At 36.9% G+C, this 27,771-nt stretch overlaps 1 protein-coding gene across 2 annotated transcripts in view; it reads right to left on the reverse strand.

Moving 5' to 3' along the window:
• Positions 1-2,126: 2,126 nt before the first annotated feature.
• The window catches only part of WTAP (WT1 associated protein), a 29,208-nt gene continuing 3,563 nt past the window's right edge, over positions 2,127-27,771 (reverse strand). Inside the window, exons 2-8 of one of the 2 annotated variants that reach the window (XM_052784826.1) lie at positions 27,082-27,119; positions 26,944-26,999; positions 19,058-19,116; positions 17,164-17,291; positions 10,246-10,424; positions 5,263-5,417; positions 2,127-3,350 (exon numbers count right to left, since the gene is read on the reverse strand). In XM_052784826.1, the coding sequence (XP_052640786.1) occupies positions 2,767-3,350; positions 5,263-5,417; positions 10,246-10,424; positions 17,164-17,291; positions 19,058-19,116; positions 26,944-26,999; positions 27,082-27,111 (1,191 nt within the window). In that variant the 5' untranslated portion in view covers positions 27,112-27,119 and the 3' untranslated portion in view covers positions 2,127-2,766. Of the gene's footprint in view, positions 3,351-5,262; positions 5,418-9,168; positions 10,035-10,245; positions 10,425-17,163; positions 17,292-19,057; positions 19,117-26,943; positions 27,000-27,081; positions 27,120-27,771 lie in introns of those variants that run through there. The other variant, XM_052784827.1, reaches the window with a different exon arrangement.

Raw genomic sequence — 27,771 nt, forward strand, 5'->3', positions numbered from 1 at the left:
AACCAACCACGTTTAGGATTATTAAATGTCATAATAGGCACTGACAGCCAGTCAAGCACATGAGTATTACAGGTTTTAGCATTACTATATGTATTATTATATTGCAATTCACTAATGCTTTGGACTAAGTGTTCCATGAAAGCAAGTCAATTATATGATGCATTTTGTTATTAACTGCTGCAGTTGCTGGGTTGCTTTCATTTTGAAAAAAAATCAAACAAATAAAACACCCTGGCCTGCTTATTTAGAAGATGCCCTCTAAGCACAGAATGACAACAGGAATGGCTTACCTTGCCTTACAATTATTTTCTTTCAACAAGTTAAGCTAACTTCTAGTCTGAGGGTATAATTTGTATTTGTAATTCTTTTTTTAGCTCTTCAAGCTAAGCTTTAATTTTTTACCATTTAAAAATTAAGTACCACACACTCTTGAGAAAATTAAAATCTTTGTATGAGGTTTTAAGACACGAATGTCCTATAGTAACTGACAGATTTAAGTAGCAAGTTGTCACCACCTGAAAGCTATGCATTTTTTTTTAACCTCAGCACAATTAATGGCAGTTACTGTAACTCCAAAGATATTTTATACCCTCCTAATTCCTTACACTAGGCAAAAAGATGTCTACCATTTTCTTGGCATGAGTTGCTTTCCTATTTCAGACTGAGATCTGAACCACAACCACAGATTTCCCCACAAGGCTTTTCACCATTTGTATTACCAAATAAAGCCATTGTTAGAATCTGTTATCAGCATTTTAAGCTTCTTACAAATATTATATTCTACTATGTACAGGATCCAGGATGTACATATACACACACTATGGATAATCAAGCAATACAATACCAACCCCAAATATAAACCACCAGCAACCACAGATACAGATCACCATCAGGGATTTTTGTAAACTTTGGGTGCCAGATGCTGGTACTTTTTTGTACAGATACTTGTCACTTCCCTTTCATGCATTCAACTATTAGCTGCTATTTTTCAGGCAATGAGGGCTAAAGTAATTTTCAAAAAACAACCAGGTATTGCCAATGGAATTTACACTTCCAGTGACAACTACTAAGTGGTTTTAATACATTTAAATGAACCCTATGAAACTAAAATAGCAGTGGTACATGGACTAGCATGTCTCTAACACAGATGACAGCAGCTAGTAGTATTTTAATTACATCCATTTGTCTTGGACAATACTACTGCAGATGCTAATTCTCATATAATATGCCACCTAAAAATGATACCACAGAAACCCTTCTATAATCCAGGAATTTATTCTAACTATGTAAATTTGAAATAAATTCAAGTACATCCCAGAACTTTGGAGAAATACTACTTTCAAACCACCTCACTGTTTCCACAGTGAATTGCAAAGCTCTAAGCTATTTACTACTGTTCTACTGACTACATATGAGATAATTTTGTCAGTCATCTGGTAATTAGAAGATTCACAGGTAGAAAAATGTTGAAACTGGACTTAAGTCTACCCAAAAGTATACTGCTAAGTACTTTTATTTTCCCTTTGAACAGTGCTTAAAAGCCAGTGCTTTTTCATCTCCTTGCTTATGTGCTACCATCACTAAACTAGTAGATAGAAAAAAGCACCAGAAATTCAGGTTCTGATTGCTACTGAACAATAAAAGTATGCTTAATTGAAGGTAATTTTTTCATTTTCTGCTCATGTTAAGAAGTCAGTTCCCTCAGGTAGGCATTTAGAAAAAATAGGAGTTATACCTGGTTTAAGAGGCTGAATTACTACCCCCTTAAAGTTTTGTAGTTTAATTTGTATATTTACCTGTTGGATACTTCTAGCTTTTGGGGTTTTGGGGGGGTTTTTTTAATCTTTATAAAAGCCAGGTTCCAACTCTAAGGTTTACTTTTACTAACTTCCTCTTTTTTTTTTTTTTTTCCCTCTTGTCTGCCAATAAGGACAAAACATGTAGAATAAGCACTCTCAGGCTGGCCTGAAATTAGTATGACAGTACACACCTGTAAACTTTGGGTATTTGGCATAAGCTGTATCAGATAGGATTGACACAGGAACAAATCAATAAAAAAAGCAAGTACCGTAAATACACTGTGCATACAAGTAAGCCATGTAAGCCAATGCAGAACAATGAGGAAATTACATTATTAAAAGTTTTTATTTAGGTTTGGTCAGTACAGGTAAGATAATATTGGAGTCACAGAGCAATATGCATAAACAGGATACAACAGTTCTTAAAAACTGAGTAACTATGCACACAATTCATAAACATTCGGTCACCTAAGGAGAAAATGCACAGATGTATGGTGGGAAAAACTGTAATTAACACTGAAACTACTACAGGACTCCTTCAGTAAGTCCATCTTTTAGTGATAAAACTACTGTACTGGGCAAACTTGGCAGTCATAAACCCACAGCTATTATGACAAATCTTGAAGGTGGTGTAAGTATAACAGTATGAGTAAGAATGCCCTTACACAGCACAGGTTCTAGATATACACAGATTTGTACAGACATCATTTATGTTATACTTTATGGAAATAATTTCCATTTCAACTTCACATTAACTCATATAAAAATAACTTGAGCTACACAAACGTCCTTTTAGCAACATTCAACGTAATTAACTGTTAAAATTTCCAAAGTGGCAGAGGTATTGAAGCAAAAAGAAACCCACAAAAAGGCAAAATTGTGACAAGTATGCACTAATTTAAACGGCTTCTGGACAGTATCCTCTCCCAATTTAAATGACACTGTATAAAAATGTTGCAGAAAAATGTTACAAAACTGAACCCTGCACATTTACACTGGAGTCCAAACCATTCTGGACATGACGAGAACCCACAGTTCTGTTACCTTTCATGCTCACTGTTTTCTCCTCTTGAGGATCATGATTGGAGTCTGTGTCATTTGAGTGGTGAGTGAGAGAGTTTTCACTGCCAGTGGGAGAGTCTACACTTTCATACCCAGTACTGAGCTGGTTTATGTAGCTACCACTTCCTCTACCAGTTCTATCTTCAGAGTGGTTGGACAGCTTATTACCATTCCCTGGAGAAGCCGGGAAGTCATCTTCTGTGCCGCTACCCTCCCTATAAAATCCAGGCCCAGACGTCCGCTGGTGGGAGGAGCTACCATTACTTGGTCCGTTTGCCAGACGGCTGCAGTCTTTACCCACAGCCTCTCCCTGGTCTGTGGGCTCAGAAGATGGAGTCCTGCTGGTACCTGGGTTGGAGGTCTGGGACTGCTGCTGCTGGTACTGCGCCAACTGCTGGCGAGTCTCCTTCAACTGCTGCTGAAGAACTAGAATGGTACTCTGCATACCCTCTACCTCCTCATCAAGCTGGATGATGAAGTCATTCAATTCTATGTAAAGAAAACACATTTGTTGCAAATACTTAATAGCCCATATATAGCTTGCATCTCAGACAAAAAATTAAAATCCTGTAACTCAACATTTTATGCCGAAATTTTTCAACAGACTATTTTTCAGCCATCAGGTATGCACTGGTTTTGATACTCTGCCTCTGAAGGAGGAAATGCTTATCATCTACATACTTTCTATACTGTTACTCAGAATATATGAGAAGAAATTAACTTCTCGGCAAGAAAGGAGGGTATTTGGAAAACAGCTCAATTCTGGCAATTAACATTTTGCAAGTAGATCCTTGTGTATCTACTTTTAATCAAGTATAAAACCTTAGCAGAAATACTGTAAAATTAACCATGAACCATGTATGTAATATAACTAATAATTACAAAAGCCTATTCAGTGAAAAAAGATTTTAGTCACATTTCAAGCAAGCTTTAACTCTTACTGTTTTTAATCCTCTAAATCCTGCATAATGTGACACTAGAAGACTTTCTTACCAACAAAACTGTTAACTAATTCCACAGGGGTTTTTAGTACTTATGTACCAAGGATTTTACAATTCAGACTGCATTTTGGAGCAGAACAAATTTGACCTGAAAACAGTAAAAGAAACACTGATTCCCTTAGTCTTCAATTCAACTGCACCAGTGATACTGACAGGGCAAATAAAATGCAAACTACTTATTACTGTAAAAAATCATAAAATTAAAGTGTTCTTGCTGCTATGGAAAAAAATCATCAGGAAAACTGCTATTGCAGGATTATCGTCATTGTTCATATGGGAAGAAGCAATAGGGGCTGAAGAACACATCTCAGTTCTGGAGCTTACACTTCACTATACCACATTCAAAAGCAGAAATATTTTAAAAATGTCCACATTTGCTTCAATTATGAACTTGATAAATTTAGATGAAGTGCATTATCTAAATAGCAGTTAAAAAGCAAAAGGGTAACTATTCCAAAAATACGTCATTACAGAAAGAATCATTTACCTTAAGAATTCTAGGTATGATAAAGTATTTTATACTACTACTTTCTCAAAAATATGATCCTATGGGCGGGGGGAAATCTATCCTTAAAAATACTGGATACATCAGACTTAGATAATGCCAAATCAAGTCTATGCTATCTTACAGACTTCAGTTGTAAAACAAACACATATCCAGGTTTGTGTGATGTCTAAATAGCTCATGTTCCAAGACTTAATGTAATAAGATAACCTACTTTGTAACATTCTACCAAAAAACCCACCAATTCTATGCAGAACTCTCAGCTGAAGATTCGTTAAATTTGCATTTTCCCCTCCATTTAAATTATACAAGAGGTCAGAGTTTATAGGTGATTCCAACTTAGGTTTACAATGCTGTACAATTTGGACTGTGAACACAATAATGAGATAGTTCATCTGAGTTACCTAAGCGCAACCCCCCCCCCCCAAGTCTATTTTTCTTATTCTTAGGCATTGTTAAAAAGTTGATTTTTTTAAAAAATAATTTCAAAATCAGAGTGAACAATAAGCATTTTGTTCTCAGTGCATGCTTAGCTTCATGCAATGTTAACAGCTTTCATCTTACCAATTCACCAATAACGTGTGCAGCCTAAACATGCCCTATTAAATAGCAAGACCTACAGTATGAAATCTGGGAATTTCAAATTCAAACGCTGCATTACTGGAGCTGCAAATCCCACCAGTCCCCCAAAGTTAAGTGCTGTTTGGGGTTTATTTTTTTCTTTGGGGTTTGGTTGTTTTTTTTTTAATTGAGACTACCAGTGAAGCAATTGTCGTATTTTACTTGATACTACCCTTTCATTCTGGCAAAGATTGTTTTACAGTATGTGCATCATCAGCAAATTAAACTAACAGAAGTGCAAGGCAACTTCCATTTTCTTAAAAAAATCCCTTACCATCCTGACTGCTTTTAAGTTCCTCACTATATTTCTTCTGTAAAGCCAACTCTGCCTCAAGCTGTGCAATACGTCCTTGGGACAGCTGCCTTCCAAGCTCTTGATTCTCCTGGATAAGCATTCGACACTTCGCCATTAACTTTTTGCCTGTTTGGCTGCAAAGGAAAGAGCCATCTATCACAAAATGAATGTAAAACCTTCAGTTATCTTCCTCAATCACAATTACAAACAAAAAGGAGATGCAATTTCTGCATGTCACAATTCAAGGAACATTATGCCTCAACATAATTGTCATAGCAGAAAGTCTCCCTATAGTTACCACATGCTGTTCCAATGCCAGTTGATCTTCTGTCGCTGTCCCATAAAGTGGAAGGCAAATTTTATTACTGCAAATACGAATAAGCATATTGTTCTTTTTTTTGATATCAACATCTGGATTATCAGTATGCACAATCTTGCATGTGCTAATTCTCAATGGAGTTAAATATTTGATTAAAGATGTGCCTTGTAATTCAAAAGATCAAGTACTGCATAAAAATTACACATGTAAACTGAATTGTAAACAAAAACCTTCTTCATTTATTGTACTAGCAAAATTTAATAATTAAATTTGGGTGAAGAGAAGAAAGTTGCTTGGGGGGAAATATAAAATTCCATGTTAATTTTTCATAGTGACATCCATTTTTCTTTAAGAGGCTTAGACATTCTTTTGAATGCTGTCCAGGTACTCTTCTTTAAAAAGTTAGATGTCTGTTTTTCAACTCAATTTATATATTTGACAGTAATGTACACAGTCTGTTTCATGATTTCTATGGTCCGCATCTTGCATGGTGAGGATGAAGTAAAATGTAGTTAAAAATTGGCAGGAAATTAAGGAATCTACTTCCTTTAGAATGACAGAATGTGGATCATGAGTAATGATCATTAGGATGTCCAGTTTCTGAAAGAAATGGGAAACAGGCAGGAAAAAAAAAAATTTTGAACTGACAGGATTTTCTTTACTAAATGGGTAACATCACACATCTTTAATCTTCACGATAAAAATGGCATTGTAAAGCATTATAGGAAGTAGTATGCAAATTAATATATAGGCAATACAGCTGACTCCATAAAAGAGAAAAATTAAAGTTCTTTAAGATTCTTGGTCTGCCAAAGTCAGAATAGCAACCACAAACAGTTCTCCTTTTAATAGGCTCAGCAACATACTGAAGCTGTCCTCTTTTCTACAGAAGTGTAAGCTCTGCCAAAAAAAAGAAAAAAAAAAGAAAAAAAAAAAAGAACAACCCGAACTTGAACAGGTTTATTGTGAATTCAATGGCAGGACTTGCATTACTTTTCAAGACCAAGAAGGTCATTTAATTTTTTGTTTGTTTGCTTTTAAACAAGTGACAAAGAGTGAAAGAAATTTTGAGGATTAAAGAGGTAGAACAGGAAATTTCAGCTACAATTCACAGCCACGGTTCTCTCCTGCAACCAAAATACCCAACCAAAAGAATTTAAAATAATAATTTCCTTATCAGCTACCTTTTAAGCATTCAAGCCTTAGACAACTTTTAAGTTCTGCCAACTCTGCCCCATTTAACATTTTCCGACTGACTCTCCCAAATCTTTCAGATGGGCTGCTCCAGAAGGAATCTGGCTGTGTAAAGTCCTGGAAGCCTGAAACTGCTAAAGGCAGCAACCTGTTTTCTTTCTTGATGTGATGTCCAATGCCAGGTCCTTGAAGTTTAAATTGTGCTGACCTAATACAGTCCAAGTCGCACACTTAAGATGCAAGTTTCCTTAGAGATGTTCATTCTGTGTAAAGCAGGACCACTTTGGAGATAACCAATGTGACATATCCCAAAAGTTATTAGGCAGACACGCAATGATTTTTAGCCATTTGCAAATTCCTGTTACTGTATTCATCATCACTACAAGTTGAAGAAGTTCACAGTGCTTAAGTCATTTAATGCTTTTCTCTTCACAAAACAATGTCAACTGTAGTATTAGCAAGTACCAGTTACCTTGGAATTGGGACCATTTTAGAATCCCATTAATTTCTTCACGTTAACTCCTGCCAAAATGTAAAATATTTATTACCTGTATAGAAATTTGCATAGTTACCTATAATGCTATTTCTTCCCATCAAAATTTTTCCAGATGTTCTGAACTAGTACGGCACCAAGTAACCTCCCCTTGCAATTTACAAAAAAGACAACACATGCAAGAATATAAAATCCAGTAACTATTAAAATAACTCCTATGAGCTGTAAAACTAAGTTTGGCATTGTTTTCACAAATCCTCTTGAACATACATGCAACAAAACCTGTAAGAATATAAGCGGTTAAATTTCAGAAGACTAGCGTTTGTTGTACTAGACTTACTGTAAATGACATTTCTACTAATTTTTAATCCAAGTGTATACTCACTCTATGATTAATGATGGTTGAAATGGCTTAGCATAGCCATTCCTTTAATTACATACCGTTTTATTTCTCCCTCCAGACATCAACAATGACTATGCTGTACACCCTTATCTATGGTTAAGGCCCAGAACTAACATCGCTTAGGGTTGCGGTTAATGTTACCCTAAGAACACAAGTTAGGGATCCAAATAGGAGCATCATCTCTTTCAAAAACTAGGTCAGATGCCATGAAGTAAGAGTAATTGCATACAAGGATGGACAATTAACGCAATTAAAGCAGGGGGATGGGGTGCAAAGAGAATGAAAAATCCTATAAATACTTTAATATGAGTCTTCATTTCTTTACCCTTCCAGAAATAAAAATCAATAAGATCTTAACCCAGTTAATGAAGACAGCCTCAATTATTTACCGGGAAATAACTGTAATTTTCTGTATTCCAGCTACTGCATATATGAATTATGCACATTCACACCACTGACTTAAAATTATATGATGCATATCATATTAGGGTATGTTGTAGCTACAGAAATAACAAAATTTTGATACTTTTGCTTGAAAGAAAGTGGCAAGTTACTTGGTCTCTCCTCAGCTGTACAGACACATTTAGAGCCTGAGGACTTAAGGAAACAAGCAGCCTGTATCTAAATGTATTAAATAATTTTCTGAACTCCAAGTTAAACAAGCAATCTGCACGGCATGCCTCTATCCGCACATTATAGTGAGCTTTACAAATGGCTTGGTAACACATTAACAATTTTTTAATGCAAGTCTTACCTCTGTTTTGATGCTAGATCATTAAAATCTTAGATACTGCTATAACAAAATCATTCCAGATGTATCACTTTTAAAAAGGTAAAGTTTTTCTGTAGGCTTTTCTTTTGCTGTTAAGTCATTACTCATGCAAAAAAAATAAACCTGCATAAATACACTACTCTTCAATCCCGTATTAATCATCTGAAGCACAAACAGTTAAAATACTTCCAACTTAAGGTACTTCCAAGTTAAAAATACGTAATGCCATCTTAATAAAAGACATCAAAACAGTTAGAATACATCACCTTCTGTGACAGCTGGATGCCTTTTTTTTTTTTTTTTAATTTAAAACTGATTTTCTAGGAGCAGACTGAGTCATAAAATGTTGCCCAACTGTTTTGAAAATCAAAACCTCAGATTACTAAATAGAACTCAATTTTCTAAGGAAAAAAACAAACACACAAATGCTATACCAAATCTGCATTTCACTTTACACACCTCAGACATGCACTCCCAACTGTCCCGGATTGCTACTCTTACAAGTAACTTGGGACAACAGAACAGAGGCATCAATAGAGTAGCAAAGGCTCCTTCACTGATTCCACCAAGGAAAATGCATGCATTTAAGTATTTTTGCTTTGTTGAAATACTGATTTTGTTTTCAGAGAACGAGACAATGCAGAAATAACAACCTGTTCAATTCTCGTTCATCCCAGGAGTTTCACAATACAACAGATAACCAGTAGTGTTCCTTGAACTATATATTACAACTATTTCAAGGCACATTTTATATAGAAGTGCAATACAAAAAAAAACAGGTGTACAAACGAATAAAAACACCCCACCAACACTGAAGACAGTTGCCATTGTGTGCCTTCTGTATTGAGCATTTGAGATCAGTTCTTAGAAGATCGAAAAATTCTCATTTCTGCATGAAAACATGCAGTGAAATACTTATCACAACCAGTTTTTCTTATACATGCTAGTTGTGATCAACTGTGTATTGCTTCCAACAATTTTAAACCTGCAATTAGATAGAACGTACATTTTCGTACAGTCCTAATTTTGAGGCGTCCACAGTATTACCGACCATCCAGAAAACAGTTCATTATTTAGCAACATTGACTTAAGGCTCCATCAAGTGCTAGAGAGCCCAAAGGCTAAACAGTCAAATGTGTACACTACCACTGTTGTGATATCAAATAGCACTCTCATGGCTATTCAAAACTGGTTAGCAAGTAAACTCTTTAACGCAAAATTCACCTCATTGAGTTTTGACCCAGCAGTTCAGTGAACAAGCAGGAAGTCCACAGTCTTATTGGCAAAACTGACTTACAGTGTCTCTAAGTCACTAGGCTCAAGGTTAAGAGCGAAGCATATTCCACTTCTACATTTTACGGGAATTTTACATGTTCAATTCATGATTTATAATCTCTAGGTTCTCTCTCCTCCAAACTGTCTGTAGACACAGTGTGCCACAGACTTAAGACTTCTGTTTCTCCCTCTATTTTCTTCAAATAGAACAATTTTGCAAATGTCTACATGTTCTAGAAAGATTTTTTTTTCGAAGATGGCCATTTCTTCAGAATAGTCCGACGCCGTCAGGCCTCTGAAGCAAAGGGGGAGAAAAAAGCTGAAACACAAGGTTCATCTGGTAAGTTTTACATTAAGCATTACAAGCTGGACAGTATAAGAATGTGGCTTTTGCCTCAAAACGTCTGAGTCTTGGTGTGGAAACGAGTACTTGGCTGTCCCACCATAGCATTCTCGTAGTGGGACTGTCAGGGAAGTCTTGACTGGGGAGTATTTGTTTTGTTTACCTATCAGGCGTAAATTTCCAGGCACTCAGTTCATTTTGGGCTTGTTCCAGTTTGTCTTTAGTCTGTTCCAGTTCACCTTTCATTTTTAGGAAAAACAAGTTGATGGCTGGGTCCACCATTGTTGATCGCAGTTGGGCAACACTAGGCTGCTGGACTTGCTTGAGGTACTGAATCTGATTCTGCATAAAATAAGAAAAAAGACTGTTAGCTGTACAACATTAAATAAAATTTTAAAGTCATTTAGATAAAATAAAAATAGTTATTCCAAAGATAACATCAAGGAAGCTTGCCTTCTTTCAACACTGTAACCTGAAAAAGGCAGGATAAACATCACTTTTGCCCACCTGTACCCTATCACTGTGCATATTCACCCAATCCCCCATCCCACCACCTGCCAAGCTCAAACTTTCAAGGCTTTTTTTTTTTTTTAAATCCACCCCCCCCACTTCAAATTGTTTTCTACATGTCAGTTTGCCAAAGCAATGATTGGACCATTAGAATCCTCCCTTTCTTTTGTATCTTTTATACCTGCCTGGACTCTTTTGGGGGGGAGGGGAAGCAAAGAGTTATCCACTTAAAACAGATAGCTAGTTTCCAGGTAACTTCAGTGGAAGTTATTATGGAATATTACAGCTAATATTGACAAAAAATATTTTTTAAGCAACTACTAAAAAGGTTTTTACAAACTTCTAAGCTTTTTTTTGCAAATGCGATAATCACTTACGATGCAAGTTTGCATATTTATTTTTTAAACAAAATAATTTAGAAATATTAACATCAATTGAACAGATTTTGGTTGCATTATATCAAATAAATTTGCAATATATAAATATAGCATTCATTAGTCAAAACTTTTATGTATTTAAATAGGATTAACTTTTTTGGAAGTTTCTTATATTTTAATCCCATCACAACAGACAATCTTAAAAGGTACTAAGCAGTACATGTTTAGAATCCAGCTAATCACTAAAATCACATCAGCCTACACAGAGTGTTCATTCTTAAATTCAATTTATTATACTCCCTGTATCACACACATTTCTTCGTCAGCAAGAGGTGAACAAAATTACATGAGATTAAAAAAGAAACATTAATTGAAAGTCAGGGGTTTTGCCTCCCACTGCATGCACAAACTTGCAACCAGACTTGATAGCAACAGAGTTTCACTGACAAACAGTACAAGGCATCACCAGCAAAATGGCAGGGAAGAGAGTCTCCCTCCATGCTTTGCTTTACTTGGAATAAGCAGCACAGTCAAAAGCACTGTCAGTTTAACTCTTTTCCTGTATATACAGTTACTTTGTTACGGGGTTCTTACACTTTCTCTTCACCATTGCTGTGTAAGTACAAACATTTTATTTACCTTAAAAACGTGCAGTAGTGACCTCAGTCACCTCTTGACTGAGGACAATGCATGTTTTAATTTATATATTGTTAAGTAGCAAAAATTCTTGGATTTTCTTGCAAGTGAGGGATTTCAAAGTTATTTCAATAACTGAAATACCTCCATTGACTTCTCATTAATTTGATATTATCAAAATAAAAATATTTAGTTACTTACAAAAAAACCACTGAAGTAACCATCATACTTTATGTTTTACGTAGACAAACTTTTATGTGTCCAGGAAGAAATATAATGGGAGTAAAACACTGCATAAAAATATTTTCAAGAATTAAAGCACTCAAGAACCCACCTACAACCACTACTTAGAAACAGGAAGTCCAAATAAAGATTATCCTAACATTTCTTGGATGGCATTTTACCCCCACGGCTCCTTTGCCTCAATGAATGCACAATATGTTGTTCACTGAATAAAGATCTATTTAATTTATTGTTACTGATATACCTTTTCTATCCATTCAACTTTCTGATGCTTGCACTACTGTAAGTATTTCAACAACCTGTCAATTCTTTGTGAGGGCTAGCACTAGTAGAGGGTGAAACAGCTAGTTTAACAGATGTCTGCACACATACAGACACTCCAGCTGGCAACGTATTCCAGGAAGATAATTATGTTACAGCAACATGGTTCCCAACCTATTTTTAGACAGGCATCATTGAAGAAATAAAAGACCATGTTCCTTGTCTTACCTAGGCCCAGCTCCCTCCTTCTACTGCCAGCCTAAGAACTGTAACAGATTGCTTGGATCAGTAGCATAAAGAATTGCTGCCACCTGCTCCTCATTCATGCCAGAAATGCACTAGAACACTTAAGAGGACCCAGCTGATTCTGTCCAATGTCAGTTATTTAACATTCTCATTTGGGTATCTCTAGCTCATGTTCCTAGGCCAAGCAGAAAGCATTTGCATAGGCTCCACATAACACCTCAACTGTCATTCCTAAAACAGTAATGTAGAAAGAATTTACTTAAACTGAACAACCCTTGCTTATTCCCTTCCCCAAACCTGAAGACCATTTATTCCTCCAGTTTTTCCAACTCAATTTTTCTCCATCCTTCCACAAGCGCTTTCTCTAGTTGTAAGTCCAGAGTTCTCACCTGCCAGGCTCTTCATCCACCCAGACCTAAGCAACCTCCCCCCAATATTACCCCCTCCCAAAGCAAGCCCATACCTCTTTAACCCTTCTGCCTACTTCCTTATTCCATTCTTCTTCCTGCTTAGCCAGTCCAAGCCTCCCACTCTTGCTCCCTCTAACCACTCTCTAGTAAGTCTCTCCTCCCATTGATATTCCAGGCGGTAAGGGGTGGGGAGCAGAAGAGTTTGCCCGCATTCAGGACCAACTTCAGGCTGGAGCTGAATATACAGGAATAGTCATGTCCAATGCTAGACCCCAGGACATGCCTGCTCTAACACTTGAAATGCCTTCTGGCTGTTCATATTCCCAAACATGAAAGCAAACTCTAGCTGGTATTTTTCAAAAGCCTGTCAGATGGACAAATAGGGATGAATTTTCACAAACAGAATAAAAACCTTGGTATTGGCTTTCTCTCTGCTCTCACCTAAGGCAGGAGAACACCAAAAGTAGTCTATTTAGAGGACATCAGGCTGTGCAGGGTTTTGTTTGGGGGGGATTTTTTTTGTTGTTATTGTTAAGACAATAACATTTTCAACCCCCTGCTTCTCACATTCTTGGAAAAAGCTGAATCCTTTCAGCTGAAGCTGTCCAAAGACATCCACAAAGAACAGACCCTCTGACATGAAGAATTTAACAAAACAGAACGCAGGTGCTTAACAGAAAATGTAAGCAATCTAAGTACAACTACATATCCTTCTTGTAAGGAAGGAGCAGGAGGGAAGAAACTGCATAACAAAGAGAAAAAACACAACAGAGCTGTAACCTGAACCACAAGTAGGCTATTCAGAGTAATGGCTATCTAGGTACTGTATTCCAGCTGCACCCACAGGAAGCTGCCACTCATTGTTCCATGGAAAACCTATTTGAGAAGCAAATACTTCCAAATGCCTGTCCACTTACTGACCTACAGTAGCTGTGCAGCAGCTTGGGAGGGGGTTAAGACCTTTCCCTAAGTAGCAATAACTTCACCACCACCTCTGCCAGAAACAAAGCTTTATGTAGAAACAGTAGCCAATACCTTACCCACACTTTGCTAAAAACAGCAACCTCTTTTAGGGGGTTGTTCCTGCTAGGGGGAAGGTAACTCAAGGCTGCTGCTGACAATAGGGCACATGAGCTATTAAACACCTAAACTTCAATCAAACCCTTTAGTTAGCCACCCTAAACTACGCAGAGTAAGTTTGCAACACCGGTCAGACTCTCAGTAAGCTCCTAGCTCAAAAGAAACCCACATATTCTGCTGCTAGACTCTGCAAAGAGCATGAGAGAGAATGGAGCTATGCACTCAACTACCATCTTTGTTTCTTCAAAGAGAGTACTGAAATGGAATCAGGACAATGATTCTGCTACTGCTACTCCAACATGCACACCTACACTTTCAAAACGATGACGGGTGACTTTTATAAGCTGAAGTAGGTTTTGCTGTGTTTTATCTTTTTAAAAAAGAAGGGTACAAATTAAAACAGCAACCAAGACAAAGTCTATCACACCTTATTTTAAAACAGAGCTAGTATATTTTAACTAGCAAGGTGTTTTACATATTAGTAATCAGAAAATTCACTTATGTCTTTGTCAACTACTACCATTTGAATATGGTATGGTATTTTTAAGTTTTTATCAATTTACATTTGAATGTGACCTGAATGTGATAACTTTGTAAGTGTAAAACATCCCAAAAATACATTAAGAGTAATATGAACAGTAAGCATTGGTAATATGGTAAATATTCATCTGTAGTTTTCAAAAAACTTGATGCCATAGATGCTCAGTCTTTCTAATTAAGATGTGACAGGAAACATTGAAGGCTTACATATAAATAACTGTCACTGGTATATTTTACATGTAAATATGAATTACAAAAAATGGTTAACTATGCTAAAAATAAATGTTATTTTATGGACTAAAAATTAGACATGTCAAATAACTTACCATATGGTGAACAGTTTTTGTTCATTTATGAAATGATTTAGCAACCCATAGCTTAGCTTTGCATCTCATCCAATGTGATTTATTTTGCTACTGTTACTTTACTGGAAAAAACACTATCTAATACAAAGTCGAGTAGTCCTCCAAAGCTTCTTGAAACTACACGCATTTAAACTTGAAAACACTTGAAGGTGCCAATGTCTCCATTATAGCTTTTACCCCCCTTCTTCAAGGGTGCACCTTCCTATCTCTATGCACTACGGAGGAGATTACATCCTTGATGTTATTCATGTGTCAATACCTAGAAAAATATAAGCCACTTGGGTGGGTGTGTTTGGGTTTTGTGTCTTTTTGGTGGGTTGTTCCCCTGGGTTTTTTGTTTTAAGTACACTGAAATTAATAAAAGCTGTTCAGAAGTTCTAAACAGATGTTCTGGAATGCCTATACATCACAGCTATAAACATCTGTAATGAAGTGCAGCCAAAAATCCTATAGCCTTCACAATCTTGTCAAAATTCACAGCCTTAAATACTTGAAATTTTTGTCTAACTCATTCTTTTAGAAATAGGGAGGAAGAAAGGTGAAAATAGTACAAACAAATTTGGTTTTGGTGGAAAAACTTACATTTCTTTTAATTTTTTTAGTATTTATTGTTTCAGCTATGTGCTCAGAAGTTCAAAAGAAAAAAAACCTCTTATTACTGCTGTTCCTCATAACAGAATTTATCAGTAAAACTAACAAGAGAAGCAGGATCAATATAGTAGTCTTACTACTAGGGAAGTGTTGTGGTATAGTACCAGAACAGATCTTCGTTAGCATCCTGGGCTGCATTAGGAGGAGTGCTGCCAACAGGTCAAGGGAGGTGATCCTTCCTCTCCAATTGGCACTGGTGAGACATCTGGAGTACTGGGTCAGTTCTGGGCTCCCCAGTACAAGAGAGACATGGACATATTAGGGTGAGGCCAAGAAAGGGCCATGAAGATGATTAAGGGGTTGGAGCATCTGACATACAAGCAGAGGCTGAGAACACTAGGGCTGTTCAGCCTGGAGAAGGCTCAGGGGGATCTTGTCAATGTGCATAAATACCTGATGGAGGGAGTTAAGGTGGCAGAGCCAGGCTCTTCTAAGTGGTGCCCACTGAAAGCACAGAAGGCAATGGGCACAAACTGAAACACAGGAAATTCCACTTAAACATAAGAAAATGCTTTTTGCTGTGACAGTGGTTGAACGCTGGCACAGGTCACCCAGAGAGGTTTTGGAGTCTCCATTCTAAGAGATGCTCAAAACCCGACTGTGCACAGTCCTTAGTAACCTGGTCCAACTGACCCTGCTCTGAGCAGGCAAGGTTGGACTACACAAACTACAACTCTTCCAGCCTCAGTGATTCTGCGATTCATTTTTTGCCACTGCAAAGTAAGCTTTACCCCCTCTTTTTTTCCTCTTTTTACCAGTGCTTACTATGAACTAAAGTCATCTTATGTCTTAAGAGCAGTGAAAACAATGTGTACAGAGTTAAGTGCCACACTACTATACCTTGACAGCTCTGAACACCTACAGGAAAAAAGAAAGGAAGGCTAAAAGAAAATAACAGAGGAAAGCTACAATAACTAGTTATTAGTTTTGCACAGAGCTTGTATTTTTCATGAGAGAAGCTCTCAGGAGTATGTTACAGAAACTAGCAATAAGCAGCTTTTTACAATCTTCCCTCAGGAGCTGCCAAATTAAAGCAGCAGGTGAAAATTATGTTAAGAAGGTAATCCAAAAAAGATCAATAGTCCAAAAGTGGTAGAAGATAGCTTCAAGAAACCAAAACTAAACACAGAAGAAAACAGCGTCACAGAAAACCCACAAAAATAAAGGAGAGAGAAACAGAAACAGTAACCAAAAAAAGGTATTTAGTATAAAGAACATTAGAAACCCCAAAAAGCAGACCTGCCAAATTTTGAAAGAACTTCCTCTGAAAAAGTCAGTAGCTCTTTCCCCTACCTAGCCAAACAGATGCAGAAGCTTATAAATACCTTGTTATCCAAATCCAACTTAAATATCAGTCTAAAGCCTCCTAAATGAAACCCTGTAAACTCAATCCTATCCTTACACTTCAATTTGTTCCTGCATCCGATGATAGTCAGAAGTAACATTTTTGATAAATACACACAGTTGATAAATGCTAGATGAAAGTAAGCATGGCTCATGTAAGAACTACCTTGGTTCTGAAGCAAAAGTCCTTCCAAGCACAACTGCTGCTGAAAATCAACTGAAGTAACTATTACTAAAAAAAGCGAACTTTAAGAAGTGATGTTTACTAATTCAGTGAATGTTTAAGTGCCCTGCCATTTCTTTAAGCACAGAAAACGTGTTGCTATAGATAACACAAAAAACCTAGCAGAAGGGCACTGGCTCAAAAGCTGATACTCTTGTAATAGTCTGAAAACACTTATCCCCTCCAAACACTTACAGTACACTCTTGCATCTCCTGTTCCTTAGTTGCCAGCCTCATCACCAGAATATTTTCTCTTCGGGCAGACTCTTGCTGTTGCTGTTTCAACTTCTCTTCAGATTCTCTCAATCCCGTCACATCATTAGCTAATATAAGTAATAACACACAAAAAGCATACATTTTATAGCATCCTCTCATGAACAGTTTTTAAAGACAGCTAAAAGAATCTAAAAACCAAATTCATAAACAGCAAGAGAGTCATAAATAAGCATGACTATAATAAGCATAAATAAGAAAAAAAAATCAAAATATCATTATTAGAAAAGCTTGACAACAGTTGGTTTTAAATATATCTTTCTGATCCTTCCTTGAAACTTACTAAACTTTTGAAAATGTTTTCATGTTTATATAGGCGATAACTTTTAAATTGCTTGTTTAACCAACTATTATTACAACTTGCAGTCTGAAACTCAGGAAGTTGGAACTATCCCATTATCTATAAGAAATGCTGAGGCCAGAGTAGGGGAGGGGGAAATCTGGCAAAAAATCATTTGCAGTCTGTAAAACGGTGCTATTTGTGGTCAATCCTCAAACTGGTCTCAACACTCCATGAGTAAACAGTAAGACACTGGAGAACTTCAGAAATGGCAGTTCAGTCACAACTAGAATTCTTCTGACCAATGAACATTTATGAAAGTTTATATACAAAATACGAGAGAAGGCAGCACAGCACATTTCCAAATTATTCAAACAGGAACACATGCAAGCAGCCTGATACAAACAGTATACATTCACCCTGCTACTTGTCATGTGTAAAACAATGGAAAGTTGGAATAATTAAGATTTTCATTTTTTTCTAATTACTTGAGAACAATCGGCTATAAATGTGAATTCAGAACATCACAAATTGCTTCAGGACAATTATTTCAAAGTAATTCTTTGCAGATAATTCAATAATACTGATTACTACAGCCTGTATTAGGGTTTCAAAAATTGAGAAACTGAGAATGTTAAAACAACTTATTTATCTATGTTAGGACAGTTTGAGACTAGAATAAAATCAACTGCTTCCATCTGCTATATTTTAGTCTCTCCAAAACTCAAACGTTATGGGGTGGCAGTAGAAGAGGGATGTAACAACAAAGAAAAGAGAGGACATCTGTTTGGGTTGACAGAAAAATACCCTTCAAACTCAGTGGTACTAAGTCTTTAAGTATTTAAACTGGAAATGTGAGCGGAAAACAGGAAAGAGCCCATCTCTAGCTGCCAACACAATTTTTAAAAGTGACTTAGGATAGGTGATTCTGTCACTTCCAGAACGTGTTCAGCTTTTCCCATTTGAGAGTAGGATGTTTTTCCCATATTCTCTTTTGAAACACTGAAGTACAGACCAAGTTTTAAAGACCACACAAGACCGACAATCAAATAGTTAATTCGCCTAATCAGATCAAACATTACTTGGGGATACATTTTAGACCTTCACCTCTACAAATCCCATGTGATTTAGAATCCTGTGAGACTACTGAAGGCACAAACATTCATGGAGTATTTTGGTAGAGGATAATATTTCCTTTCTAATGGAGAAGTCCTGAAAATACACCTATTTGTGGGGTTATGTTTTGAGACTTCCCCCCCTCCCTCCAGCAGTCCAGGTACAGATGGTCCTACAGATGCAAAAATAGACTTTTTCGATACTGTGTAAGATCTGCAAAGGAAAATAAGTGGCTGAGAAAGTTGGGAAAGGCTGAAAACTTACACTAGAAAAAACAGGGACTTTTTTTCTGACAAATAACTTACATAGAGATTATTATCTCATTTCCAAGAGTTTTAGAAAGCACAGACATTACTCAAACATTCTGCTTTATACAAACATTCAGGTAACTCATACCATTTTGAAACTTAGCTAACTTACAATTAAGGTCTGTGTACTTGCCCTCCAGAGCTTGCACATATGCTTCATACTGTTTCCACCTATTGCAGAGACAAAGAGAAAAAAGAATTTTCTGAAGCTTAGTTTATTAAATCAAGGCATCTCATTCCTAAACTTTCAGAGTATACTTTCATACCGTAATCAGAAAATCTCAAGAGGGAATCACACAATTGCATAAAAGGCAATTCCAGTTTTAAAATAAGGGGCTTTAAGTCATGGAAAAAGTTAAATCCACTTTGCATCTCAAAAGGATAAAAAGGTAGCTGTGCATTACACTTAAAATTGATATCTTAAAACTTATTGTAATATTTTGGACAAACATTGGGATCAAACACTTAGTTATCTGTGTAAAGTACCTAAGGTTCATCTCATTCTCAAAGCAGAACAATTCAAACAGAATTCTGTAACAGAAACCATAATACACAGACAACATTAAGTCTGTTACCAAGCAGACATGTATTACAATACACTAGAATTGGCAGTCTAGGTTAAGTAGTTATACCAGCTCATTCAAATCAAGACCATACTCTGATTATATTCATCAACCAGAAGCAAAACAGTTTAATAACTCTTTGAATACACATTATTTCAGCAATTCATACACAGTCAGAAAACCTCACACTTAAAAACAGTATTGCATTTGATACAAACTATCAAATCAGTAGCAAATAAAGTCTGCAGTCAAGCTTAGCATGACATGCCTTACCAACAAAGTTCACAGGATGATGTTTCGGGGGTTTTTGTTTGTTTGTTTTCAAATAAATACTTTGCTCCAAACTACATGTCTTCCTCATGGTGGTACAATTCCACATCATGAAATAAATTCATCTAATAGCTTACCACTATAGAAGGGGAAGGTTTCTGTTCCCTCCTCCCAACTACCCCTTCTCCCTGACACCTATTTTATGCCAGACTCATTGTAACTGCTCTATTTTAACTCCCTAATCTACCAACATCACTATCTCAATCAAAACAATAAAATCTAACTCTAGACCATTTTTGACGATTTAGTGAATTCAAACAGCTTGTTAAAGGGTCTAAAAAGCATCAGGTCTGCAACAGCAAATGAGAACACATCATTGGGAAAAGCAAAAGTAAGCACAAGATCTCTTCCTTCTAGCAGCAACAAAATTTTACATCTTTTCAGCTGAACATGAAATGAGCATGAATGAACTCTCAAGCTCTGTAGAAGCGAGAAGTTGTGTTCCCACTTATTCCTTAACTTATCTCTCTGCTCTAAAAAGAGCATCGTTAGAAAGAAAAGTGTCACTGTTTGACCACTAGAAGTTCTGTTAGTTCAGGAGATTTCAATCCTTCAAAAGTAAAACTGAAACAGTCTACTAAATAGCAAAACAGAAAGAACCTAATTTTTACATGAAAGAATTACATAAAATTAGAGTTGGTCTTCAAATACAGCTGCAGGATTACTTGACTTCTAAGCTACATCTTACAGACTGAAAACAGTAATTCTGTCAAAATCATAATACCACCCCACCCCCCTTCCCCCCCGGTAATAGGAGCTATACAAAGAGCAAGTGAAATGAAGACCTGAAACACTAGTTGACATGACAGACCACCACGGGAGGAAAAAGAAAAAAAAACAACCCACAAACTCCCCCCTCCCCCCCCACCACCCAGCCCATGGTCACCAAGAACATCAGAAATAATACCTCTAAGTCACCTCTCAACAACAGCTAGTATTTAAGCAAAAACTGAATTCCTGGAAAAGAAAACCCAGCATGCACTGGGCCATATGATGGATTTCTCAAGTCATGTGCCTGCCATCTCTTCTAGAAACATGACTCTTCAGACATAATGTTTTGTCAAAAACCTGGTGAAGACTGTTGCAATTCATCTTCAAGCAAGTTGTACTGGGTCTAGCTGGCTGAGATGGAGTTAATTTTCCTCACAACAGCCCTCATACTGCTGTGCTTTGCATCAGTGGCTAGAAAGGTGTTGATAACACAGCAGTGTTTTGGCCACTGCTGAGCAGTGCTCACACAGCATCAACATGACCCCCACAGCAGTAGGCTGCGGGTGGGTAAGATCTTGGGAGGGGACATCACCAGGACAGCAGAGCCAAACTGATCAAAGGGATATTCCATACCACATGATGTCTTCTCAGCAATAAAAGCTAAGAGAAAGGAGGAGGGAGGCAGGGCATTCGTTATTACAATGTTTGTCTTCCAGAGCAACTGTTACACACACTGAAACCTTACTTCCTGGGAAATGGCTGGACATTGCCTGCTGATGTGAAGTAAGAGAATAAATCTTCTGTTTTCCTTTGCTTCCATGCATGGCTTTTGCTTTATTAAGCTGCCTCTATCTTGACCCGTGAGTTTTTTTCCATTTTATTTTCTCCCCCCAGTCCTGCTGAAGAGGGGAGTGATAGAGCAGCTTGGTGGGCACCTGGCATCCAGCCAAGGTCAACTCACCACACAAGTTTACGAAATTGTACGGAATAAACTTGTGACCACCACACTGACATAGTCAGAGAACTCTTCAACAATCAAGCCATCAGTTTTAAAACTTGAACATTTTCTACCACAGTAGCTTTACTTTTGCACACATGCACTGCATCTCAATTTTGCTACAGCTACAGAAGATCTCGGAAGCAATTTTCTCTTCTAGCAATTGAGCTGGTTTTCACCTCACTTCAGGCAAACCAGAAAGCTAGCAACTGGAGACAATTGCTTATTTCATGCAATAGATTTAAAAAAAAAATTAAAACAGACAATCAAATAGACTAAAAGCATCAAAACAAAAAGTAAAATAGTGAAAATTTAAAAACATTCACATTAATGAAGTAAACCATTCTTATAAATAACTTTGGCTCAAAAATAAACAAATACATTAGTAGGCCCTTACTGAAAAGGGACTGATTCATTTTCAATTGAACTTGCAGTTGTGATTCTTCATCTGATGTGTACATATTTTTGTAGTGGTCTCAGTAATCCTGAGGACTAACATGTCAAAATATTTACCAAATATATCAACAAAACAGTTTCTCAAAAACTTTCATGAAACCAAGTTAAAGGAAGAAAAACAAAGATTTTTTTTATATATATATACACACACACTTAGACTAGTTTTAGGTATATTAAACACAGTCTTGTGATGGCCCTGATAATTTCATTTTCACTTAAGTGTCTATTTCCTGACTTAAGACTTTAAACACCTTTTGAAATTTTTAAATTGTCTCCTCTTGTAACTTTTCTTGCTCAGTGCCTTTAATAATCTATTTTCCTAAACACTGTCTTTCCAGCTTATTTTGTTATGATCATTTTCCCTTGTTTACAGTAGTAGCACAGATCATTAACAGAGGGAATTAAAGTGGAATTCTGATCTTTGAAAATCTGAAGCTACAAAGTTGTAGCTTCTGAAGTTACACGAAACAAAATAAAAAGGAAGGAACTATGACAGAACAAAGCTTTTTAAAAAAACCAAAGATGCTGAAGATCATTGACAATATTTTTGGTGCTCCAACTCTTAACACTGTTAACTTTTATCTGTTTACTCCTCCTTCTCTGTTTATTATGTCTACATTGGTAGAAAAGACCAGATGATACTACAAACAGGACAGGTGTAAAACTCTGTATTTCTAGGTCTCAAATGACTACATGAATGGTGTTTGAGTCTGTTAACGCCATTCTCTAAATGAACTATTCTCACAGAAAATCTGTTTTTACCCGAACAATAAAAGGGCAGTATTTCCAGATGCACGACTTTGGTCTTACATTTTACAACTGAATCTCCATGCACAAGTTTTGCTTCTATGCTTTTTTCAGTAATATGGACTCCCAGCTGCTGACATGCAAGGCTGAGGTGAACCTGCATTCCCATCACATGAATCTCACATGCTAAGTTTTCACACAGAGCCTGAAAGCGGTGACAAGGACAGCAAGTTTGTGGAATGTTGTAATGATGCCTTTGCTCAGTGGTGGCATCTCAGCCATGTCATGTTGAAACCAGACAGCAGAAGCTGAGACTAGTCTAGCAGTGGATGTACTATCACCTAGAAATCCCAGCTACCAAGCACGACTCCAGGACAGTCCAAGGGTTCAGAGCTACAAATTAACAAAAAACCCAACCAACCAAAAAAACCAACCCCACCACACAAAAAAAGGGCATAAAAGCAAGTATGATCTGAAGCCTCCATTAGGCCCTACTGCTATCAGGAAACAGAAGTCGTCAACTCACTGGTATCACCATATGCCACAGAGTAGGTCTTTATTTCAGATCCAGTTAGAAACTTTAATGAAAACTGTATCCAGCAATACTGTAATCCTCTGCATAAAAACATGCAGCTTCCCCATAAGACACCAGAACACATTAAAAGACCTCTGATAAATTATGAAAGTTTCCATATAAATAGCATTCCTAAAAATTACATACTTCACACGTTTTCCAGCTAACTCACTTTACAGGCTCTTCAAGGAAAAGATTTTTGCCCCTAAATACCTTCTAAAGTTCAGTAAAAGAAACATGTTCAAAAAAAATCAGTACCGATACAAACAAATATCTTTCTTTCTTCCCCCCTGCCCTTATGTCAGAATTAAAATGTGAAGATGGCTACTAGCACATCTTCAACTACAGGAGGAAAGCTTTCCCCTCTGGGAAACTGTTTTGCCTTACTTGAAGATGATATATCCCTTCTACCAGGTCTCATCTACACATAATACCTGCATTAGTTTAAACTTTTTTTAATAGACATAGATAAAATCAACACTTACAGTGACATAAAAATCCAGTTTTGGGTTAAACTATTTAAGAATTTGCACATAATTGCAAAAGCTTCTTTAAACCAACCAGTGATTTATAGGAACTCACTGGCCAGACCTTAAGCCTGAAGCTTTTCTTCCCAAGATCCAAGAGATGGCTCTCCTCTTCACACATGTAATCTAAGAGATGCACTGGTTTAAGCAAATGTGAGAGTTGCCTTGACCTACTTGCCCCATATTGCCCTTTCTGGTACATCTGCAGGCAACTCAGGCAGCTCATCGGTGAACTCAAGTGGGAAAAAAGACAAAGGCTAAAAGCCAGCTTTTTTTCCTGCAGTCAGTTTGGTTTCCACTCCATATTGGCTTCTTGAGCTGTTTAGTAGATCGTGTCAGTAATCTGATGGCTAAACATTGACAATCTGAAGAGCTTCGCTAAAGTGCTACTTGCAAAGGCACTAAAGAACAGAAACAGAGCTGTACACAGAACTAGGAAGACAGTCCTGAATTCAATTTACATTCAAGGGGTCACTTACAGTCTCACAAGAACTGGAAGGTAATTGAGCAGCATTATGTAGGTTAGTTAATTCCCTCCATTCTCTAAAAATATTAAGCAGACTTTAAGACTCCATCACTTCAAAATACTTCTATAAATCCCACTATTTTTCTTGGAGCACTCCTTTTTTATGCTGAGCTTTGGGGTTCACTTTTTCCGGGAATAAATGATAAGCACTTGGGGGGTAGGGCACACCCAGCATTTGCACCTAAGCCGTTCCAAAAGTGACTGGTTATATGTCCATGTTGATTGAAGTTCAGTAAAAGCACTGTATTTCCTCAGAACTGCTCATGTAAATCAGGGTGCTTCAGTGTTTTACAGACTAACCACTAGGCTAAACAATCAGGGCAATACTGATCAGATTTTTAGCTATGATCCACAGAGTGCTTTGTTATCGTGTCCCTGGCTCTTCTTTCTTCACAGAAGCTCCTACACCTACACAGAAGCTAAGTAACTACTGCATTAAAAAGGGGAGGGCAAAGATGAAGGACACGAGTCCACAGCAACAAGTAATGAGACAAGCAGAAATTCCCAAAAGGCCAGACTGAAAGGTATCTTGTTGATCCTGCTCATGTTTAGTCAACAGAAGTTAAAATGACTAAATCTAAATTATGTACTTCATGAAGAAGAACAGTGAAATTGGGATTCATGGCACAGGAACTGATAAAAAATAATTAATACTTTCTACATATGTATTTTATCAGGGCAATTGTACAGCAATGATGATATATTACCTAAAAGACCAAAAGCAGATGACACATGCCTGTATCTTAAAAAGCATTTGCCCCGCCAAAACATGGACCCCAAAAAAATGCATTCCAAATCCTAATTTAAGACAATCCAGTAGTGGCCAACACATGCTTTTCTAAGTTTGAAAGTAGTAGAGATGCCTTTGATTAAAACATGATATACCTATTATAGTGTTGTATTTTATTCCAAAATACAAACAAAGCCAGCAGTTAGTGTAGTAACTGCTAGTTTTATGTGAAATCACAATTAAAGGTGAACTTACAGTAAATCCATTAAATATGCACCCCATTCAAAGAAAAAACAACAGTGTTCGTAGGACTGCCTAAGGCAAACAAATAAAATGGTCATGGCCAAAACGGCATTTAAGTTTCCACTTCTGGGTATAATGGACAATTATTCCCCTTAAATCAACCTTTTTGCCTCTTTAAGAGCAGAAGTTGCTTTGTCTACACTAAGAAGAAGATTCGATAGCAACACAGCTGTCATTGGCAAATTCCCTCCCATCTCTTCATTAACACAGTTTAGCTGCTGACATACTTTACCTCCTTGAGTGTATTCCATCACATTCCCACTTAAATATATACTGGACATGGATCTCTTCTATGGTAGCAACTAATCATCACAAGTTACAGAAACTGGTTACAGTTGGAAGCCTTTTTTTGTTTTCACACTATCAGTCAGAAAGCAAGTTGCACAAAATCTATGCTTCAATATTTTGACAGGAATTTTCTAGCTGGAAGTAAGGGCACAGCTTTACAGACTTAGGAGTTCACTCTTCCCAGGGATAATCTTGAGCACAGAAGCTTTCATAAGAAGGTTCACAAGGCCTAAAGCACTTAACATCAAAGAAGCATTTTTTTCCTACTGTTTAAATACATTATCCTTTACTACCCCAAAGAGTAGATACTTGGAGGAAGCCAGAAACCAGTTTTAAACATACAAAGCCAGACTATGTTGACTCCCCTGGAAAGAACTGTTATCCCAGAAGTAGCTGGCAGGATAGTTTGCCCAGAAGAGGGAGTAGCTGCTCATAAACATTAAGTGTTGCACTTGTAGCCCCACATTTCTACACAGTTTAGTCTTTGTTCTATGGAATAGAAGTATTTAACTTGAGAGACCCTAATAATGCTATTAACTTAGTGTACAAAAAGCCAAGAACTAAAGTTTACCAAAATGCACACACAAACTACTCCAGCAGATAAACAGATGACCCACATATGCCTAGTTTAGTTAGCTCCTTGTTTACAAATCAGGAAATTCAGGTATACAGAGACAAGTGGCTTGGGTCCGTTTCTTTCAGCAGGTGGTCTGTGTGACAGGATTGCCTATTATTTTTTCCATGGTGACACTAAGCTTTCTAAAAGGTGAAAAAGATGGCCAGGCTCCTCTTTATGCAAGTTCTAGGAGATGAAAACTTCGTTTTAACATTTTACTGTTAATATCTTAACATGCTGAGAAGACAACTGTGCAGACTAAGAAAACCTAAAACTTATTGTAGGAGCAAGGAGTTGACATTTTTCTGATGTTTAAAAATAACTTGCCATCTAGCAAGGAACGTAAGCAACCGTATCTTCTAAAGTTACAAGTGAAGAAAAAAATTCCTACTCGGGTATTACAAAATATTGTTCAGGATTTTATCTCTTTGGAAAAAGTGTTTTTCCCCCCCAAACTATACATAAAAAGATTTCAGACAAGATTAGAACTTTACAAAAGAGACATACCATGAAAAGGATAAAACAGTTTTTCAGAACAAGGATGCAAAAAGCAATGGAAGAGAGAGGTCACACATCTTCCATTAAAAGTTCACCAAAATGCTGAAATGGAAAAACTGCTTTTTACTTTACCTTAGGATGAGCTCGTCTCTAGGTAAAACCTTAAAATCTGCTTCACTAAGTCGAACCTATGGAGCAAAAGGAAAAGCACACTTACCAAGCTGTCATGATTACCCAGGGGGATAATCTCACAAGTATTTTTAAACATACCTTCTTTGGGAGAGGTTCTTCATTCGTCATTGTGAACTCTGAAGGGGCAGAAAAAAAGGAGTTTTATTTAGTGTAGTTACTAGTGTATATGAGATACTGAAAAGTCAGAAACTTGTACTTCTAGCCCTTTTTTTGTTTTTTTAATTTGCAGTATTACACTACTGAAATACTGGCTCCACACAATACAGAGCCAGAGTACAAAACACTATGACAAGTTTGTTGCTGTAATCTAGATAAAAAGCTAACAGACATTTTTTCTAAAAGTTCACAAAACTTCCTTTAGATGTCTAAAAAGCCTAACAGTAATCAATTCTTCCTATTTAACTAAGCAAAACCACCCAACTTTGTCCATATACATTTAGATCAAACTGACATTTCCTATGTGCCTGCATCTATTTAACATTGTATTTTATGAGGTAGAGGCTAATCAGGGTCTGAGGAAAGCAATCTATACTACTACTTTGGTATCTCTTTGGAAAAAATGTTGGTCATTTGTGAACATTACCACTAATGTTTGGGTTATGTCAAAATAACATGTTCTTCCGAGTACTTATTCTCTTACTTTTAAGATTCAGATACACAGGAAGTATTAAACAGTTATTTTAAAACCCTTATGAACATTTTTAAGAAAAGATGTCAAATAGATGGCTTGGATACACCATCAAATTCAATTCCTCTTGTGTGCATTTG

The sequence above is a fragment of the Harpia harpyja genome, chromosome 4, assembly GCF_026419915.1.
Source record: "Harpia harpyja isolate bHarHar1 chromosome 4, bHarHar1 primary haplotype, whole genome shotgun sequence".
Classification (NCBI taxonomy): Eukaryota; Metazoa; Chordata; class Aves; order Accipitriformes; family Accipitridae; genus Harpia; species Harpia harpyja.